The sequence below is a fragment of the Salvia hispanica genome, chromosome 5, assembly GCF_029641045.1.
Source record: "Salvia hispanica isolate PSC_SH4W2 chromosome 5, Shi_PSC_v1, whole genome shotgun sequence".
Lineage (NCBI taxonomy): Eukaryota > Viridiplantae > Streptophyta > Magnoliopsida > Lamiales > Lamiaceae > Salvia > Salvia hispanica.
The window spans coordinates 45,629,886-45,636,488 of record NC_142696.1 but is presented as its reverse complement, the minus strand read 5'-3'; the positions used below and the strand labels follow the sequence as shown (position 1 = coordinate 45,636,488).

The window sequence follows — 6,603 nt, the reverse complement described above, 5'->3', positions numbered from 1 at the left end:
TGTTATTATTTCTTTGATGAATTTATAACCTAATTTCTCAATTACCAGATTTTTTATGTGTCGTTTATGCACCCACGCCACATGGTCACAACACCATACCTTTATCTTTTCTGCAACATGGACTGGTAAAATATTCCATTATACCATCGTCATCATCCTCTCTTCCTAAATCCCCAACCAAATTATTAATTTCTTCATATTTCATCACATAGGCCATAGCTTAGGGTTTCCCCTTCAAGAATGGGCTGAGACAGTAGCAGATTCAGTTTCTTGAGCACCCATGAGATGATGTCAAAACGTGAGTTCAATCATCTTTTGATCTTCATTTTTGTTTCTTTTTTGAACTTATTCTTGAAAAAAATCTCCTTTTTTCTGAAAACTTTGTCATAAAATTGTCAAATTTAGTATGTGCCATTCACTTCTAAGAATTGCCTTTTTTTCTTGGAAAAAAACATGCCCTAATAAACTTTACTCTTACATTTGTTAAAACCTAATTGATGAAATTCTTGATCAAATCTTGAGACAAGAATTCTCTAGATTCCAAGTCTATCCCCCACAAAAACCTTATATTGAAAAATGCTGACATGATCCGTTGAGATTAATTTTTCGTGCAGAGTTCGTCATTGTTCAAGCATGAATTCCAATTCTAAAGAGGTGCGAGTGAAGCAAGAAGGTGCGGCGAGACCACAGTGGTCATCAATCCACAAAAACCCCCGAATAGTGCGCGTTTCGCGCACCTTTGGAGGCAAAGACCGCCACAGCAAAGTGTGCACGGTGAGGGGGCTAAGAGACCGCAGAATCCGCCTTTCCATCCCCACGGCAGTCCAGCTCTACGAGCTCCAAGAAAAGCTCGGCCTGAGCCAGCCCAGCAAGGTCGTCGACTGGCTCATCGACGTCACCAAATCCGACATCGATAAACTCCCCCCTCTCCCCACCATCCCAGGAATCTTCCCTAACCCTAATCAAGATTCATCGTCTCAACCATCCCTCTCCCAATTACTCTCCTCCAAGATCGATGATGAGAGAGGAAAGGAGAGGGAGAAATGGATTGAGCAAGAGAATCATGAGGAGGGTTTTGGGGGATTTGTGGCACAGAATCTTTTCCCATTACCAAATGCTATTAATCACCAATCCCATTTCCCTAATTTTAATCACAACCCTTATTTCCATTGGGATCAGCCCAATTTGTCCTTGTCTCCATTTGGACCTAATTACATTAGTCCATTGCCTAATCAAGGATATGATCAATCAATGAATAACAATCCTTCAAATTCTCATCTCTTCTTCTGCCCTACTGCACCTTTTGTTCCTTCCTACTTGGCTCCTTCAATGGAGAATGTGCAGCAGAATCTCGGGTTCTCGGCGGCTCTCCAACTCATGAGCTCCCCGATGAGGCCCTTCGCTTTCAAACCGGCCCACCAGGATGGTGCCGGGAGATCGGAGATGAAGGAGGACTGATAGCTATACAAATGGCATATACAGTAAGAGATATGATTCTTCTGTCTCTTTATATGTTTTCTTATAATTTTTGCACCAGAGATACTATACATTTATACTTGAAATCAATGTGTGATTAAATATTATACTGTACTTGCATAAAGACACATTTGTCAGGGTTTAGTTTTGCTTGATGTAATCAATAATTGAGGTTGGTCATGAGATGAAATTGCAACTTTTTTTATTATTTGGGTGGGATTACTGTGCAATTTCTTCATACTACTTTATCCAAGTACAAGAACTAGGCTAAAAACTGGATAATCTGCAGAATTTTTATTTAATTAAGGGACTAACTATAGAATTAAATCTGTAGCAGTTAATTTAGCTTGCATAACATTTTTGCATTTTATTTCGCTAGCTGTACTATAAACATTAGATGATTAAGTTATGCTAATTTGATCTTTCTTATAGTTTGCCATTAGTTTAAATAAGGGAATAGATTAATTAATTGTCTTAGAATTAGCTTGCTAGATCGAAAAGGTGAAAACAATTAAATTAATAATGTCAAATGCATGTGCAAATATGTTTGAGTCTCAATTTCTTCTTCTTCTTTCTAGCAATTAAAGTGAATTGTTCTGTGACTTGATATCCCTTGTTTTATTATAGTACATATTAAGATAAAATGTAAAGGTAAGAAAATTGAATGATAGGAAGTCCACATGCATGTTGAAGATAGGGGAGCAGGAAAATGGTTACTATTGCACTAGCTGTGACTGCTGTTGAATTGTCAGAAAACTGTAAAGTGCATGAGACACTCTCATTATTTTTCTGAATGTCCCTTTTATCAGTTGCCAACGATATTGGTAACAAACACAAATTTCTTGTCTTCATCAAATAAAGTTTAAGAAATCACAACTGCAACAGAAATATTTAATTCAATTCAAAAATATTTTTTCCTTTTACTGCTCACATTCAGGCTTTGGGTGACATTAACATATTTCGATCGAGTGTCATTTTGCAGCACTGACTTATGTATAGGTGTCATCTTGTTTTGATATGATAACTGATCAAACGATTTTATAAGATTTGATATTAGAACAAAAAGTAGGCCCAGAAAAGAGTATGTTATTGATTACATCAATTGGTGGAAAGTCTAAATTACAAAGATTGATTGTTAGAAACTTTGGCAATTGAAATGTGCATCCAAAGCATGTGATGTAGTCTTTGATATATCTTGAAAAGGATTCAACCAAAAATCTTTGAGGAATTGGGTGAGAGAGCACTATATGGAGATAAAGCATTATTGCAAATCGAATTGAAGAATTTGTGATGAAGAAAACTTGGAAACAGATAAGGTTATAAACTTTTATATATGGTGAATCTCCAATGAAATAGGAAGAAGATAAATTTTTTTAATTTGGTCTAAACTCCAAAGTATCAATGTTGATTATTGATGAAGCTGCGAACTGGAGTGACATTGGATTCAAGTCCTTGACGTCTTCTGTTCCATTTTTGCTTACCCCAAACATGTGTGTATTTTTTGTTTGAAATTACTGCTGTATATGAAATATAGTCATATTTTTCTATTTTGGTCCGTCTACGTACCAACATTAGTATCATGAAAACTTTTTCATCATTTTACCCATTTATTCTCGTTTTATCTTTTATTTTACTAATTGTGCAGTAGAATGCTATGTCATTCACAGTTTTTCACATTATTACACTATATATTAACTTATTTTTATGTTGTTGGAATCTATGCCCGGTCAATGAACTTTGACCAATTATAATTTCAACGAGATATTTAATTTTGTGAAATTAAATAATATAGTGTTGATCTATGTTCGGAGTAGATGACCGTGGTATATTTATTTTCTCAAATCCGATTCCCGGTGAGTGAGAAATAATGGATTAAAGTTGTGCAAAATTGCAAACTTAATGAGCTATGAGAGAAGCTTAGGGAATAATTAAGAGAGTTAATTATCCCACATTGAAAGTTACAACCTTATTAAACTAGTATTTAATAAGAAGGATTATTACATGTAATAATTATAGTGGACTAAGATGGGCTGTAAGAGCCCACACGCGCGCGCCGCCCGCCCCGCCGCGAGCCACGTGTCTCGAGCCCGCGCCCGTGCTCGTGCTCTTGTCCTTGGATCTTCGCAATTGGTCTTTGGGCTGTTCTTTGGGCCTGGTCGTGGGCTTGGTGCTTGGGCCTAGTTGCGGGATGCCACCTTGTCAGTATGACGCGATAAGCCAACGTGGCTGACACGTGATAGTCCACGTCGTGAACGAATCTAGAAGCTTCTAGACTCAGCCTCTCTAGCTCTGAGCGTGTAACGGCTCGTAACGCCCGAACGTTACAACTTGTAACCAACGACCGTTACGGTCTGGCATTGATGACAACCATCAAGGCTGCGTTGACCCCTACAGTGGACTGAGCCTATAAATAGGCTAGTCATTCTAGCATTCTCTACACAGAAAACTAGAATCCACTCTGCATCATACACTCTCTCCTCCCTCTGCATTGTTCTTCTGTCGAAGCTCTGCCCTCTCCTCCATCCAGTTCGCCGGAGCTCTGTTGATAGCGGTGCTGCTTCACCAGAGACGCAACCATTTTATCTTTGGGGACGAAACGCCAATCCGAAGAGCACTACCGGGGCGTATCTCGTCTTGCGGAAAGAGGCCTCCTCGACTCGGCTATTTCCTTTTCAGTTTATTTGTTTCGAATTTTCTTTGTAATTTCGATTCAGTTATCTCTTTGTATTCTTTCTTGTAAGTCCAGAAACCAACAATCGCAAGACGAGATATAACTTGCTTTTGAAGGAATTTGGACATAACTGAACCTAAAATTTTCGAAACTTAATCACCTTTGTTGGAGATGTCGACTGAATCAAACACTGCCGCTTCCACCACTCCGGCCACCACCGCCGCCATCATTTCCTCCACCATGGCATCCACCACGATGATGCCAACTCCCGGGCTCTATCCATCTTCATCAACAACCCCTTGGGTGCATACTAATACCCAGGGGCTCATTGGTGGATCCACCTCGAGTGGGTCGGTTGGTTCCACATTTAGTGGTTCCTTCGGATCCTTTAATGGATCGAGTGTTGGGGCCTTCGGGTCTCACACGAATGCGGGGACCTTAAAGTCTCACGCGACTGCTGGGGCCTTCGGGTCTCATGCGAGTGTTGGAACCTTCGGGTTCAGCACGGGTATTGGCTCCTTCGGGACCAGTGCGACCATGACGGGCTCTATGCCCAACATGAATGGTGGGGGCCCTATGCCCAACCATGTTGTTGGCTCCTTCGGGGGCAACATGAATGGTTCATTCCAAGGACCAAGTGCGGCACCGTTGGCACCTAGAATGATGCCACCCGCCGAAAAACCACCTAAATTTGGAGGAGCTGACTTCAAGAGGTGGTACCAAAAGATGTTGTTCTACTTGACAACATTGGGCATCGCAACTTCCTCGCGGAGAACGAGCCGCCCGCGCCAAGTGATCAAGAGACAAGTGTTGAGGTCATGGCGGACTATGAAGCATGGCGCAAAGGAGATTATCTTTGTAAAAATTTCATTCTAAGTGCTTTAGATGATAGCTTGTACAATGTATACTCCCTTGTAACCACATCCAACGAAATGTGGAAAAGCCCAGAAAAGAAGTATAGTATAGACAATGCAGCCGGTACGGAACATGTTGTAGTATCCAAGTTCATGGACTACAAAATGGTCGACTCTAGACCGGTCATGGAACAAGTTCAAGAGTTCCAAATGATCATCCACGGACTCGCGGCTGAAGGGATGAATTTGCCCGACAACTTTGTTCGGTGCATACTTATTGAGAAACTCCCTCCTAGTTGGAAGGACTTCAAGTACTACCTCAAGCACAAGCGAAAGAAGATGAGTCTTGAAGACTTGATCGTGAAGCTGCGCATTGAAGCGGATGTGCGCAAGATCGATCAAAAGGCTAAGGGCTTTAGCCCACTTGATGCCAAAGCCAACTTGTTGGAGCGGGGCGGACCCTCCAACAAACGCCCCCGCCCAAATCAGAAAGACAAAGGGAAGGGCAAGCAGCTGCAAAGAAATTTGAAGGCGAGTGCTACAAGTGTGGCAAAATTGGCCACTTTGCCAAAGACTGCCGCAGCAAGAAGAAGAAGCCGGCAGCCCACGTCGTTGAGAAAGAGTTCAAGGACTGGAATGAAGATGACCTCGTTGCCGTGGTCACTGAAGAAGTCAACATTGTTGACAACAAGGGCGGCTGGTACATCGACACCGACGCTACTGCTCATGTTTGCTCCGATAGGAGCAAGTTTGCCTCCTACACTGCTGTTGAAGGGAGGAAGATCAACATGGGGAATCAAGCATCATCCGAGGTCCTCGGCATTGGCAATGTGATACTCCTGATGACATCTGGAGTCACGATCACTTTGAAGGATGTGCTACATGTCCCGGACATCCGCAAGAACCTAGTGTCAGGATCAATACTAGTTAATAAGGGGTTTAAACTTGTATTCGAGTCTGATAGGTTTGCTTTGTACAAGTTTGGGAAGTCCCTCGGAAAAGGTTATGTAACCGACGGACTTTTCAACCTTAGTGTGGCTACGCGCCTTGTTCCAAAGCCTTTGGCTAACAATAATAATAAAACATCTACTTCCTCTTATTTGACCGACTCATCAAATTTGTGACATTGTAGATTGGGACATGTAAATTCAAAAGCCGTAAAAAGATTAGTAAATTTAGATTTACTAAAGGCAATTGAAGTGGATACCCAAGACAAATGTGAAATATGTCTTGAGGCAAAAATGACTAAGTTACCGTTTCACTCAATAGAACGGAAAATGAAACCCCTTGAACTAATTCACACGGATGTATGTGATTTAAGGATGGTGCAAACTAGAGGTGGTAAAAAGTACTTTATCTCTTTTATAGATGATTGCACAAGATATCGCTACATTTATCTTTTAAGAACTAAAGATGAAGCAATTGAAGCGTTCAAAAATTATAAGAACGAGGTTGAGAATCAACTTGGTTGTAAAATCAAAGCGATTCGAAGTGATAGAGGAGGCGAGTATGTAGCCCCGTTTGAGGAGTTATGCAACGCAAGTGGTATAATTCATCAAACAACTGTTCCATACTCACCACAATCTAATGGTGTAGCGGAAC

At 41.1% G+C, this 6,603-nt stretch overlaps 1 protein-coding gene across 1 annotated transcript; it reads left to right on the top strand.

The window, feature by feature from the left end:
* Nucleotides 1–1,686, top strand: LOC125190725 (transcription factor TCP5-like). Its single transcript, XM_048088102.2, has 2 exons — nt 1–298; nt 615–1,686. Exon 2 carries the CDS (start codon nt 634–636, stop codon nt 1,456–1,458), a length of 825 nt encoding a protein of 274 aa, XP_047944059.1. The 5' UTR covers nt 1–298; nt 615–633; the 3' UTR covers nt 1,459–1,686.
* The last annotated feature ends 4,917 nt before the right edge of the window (nt 1,687–6,603 follow it).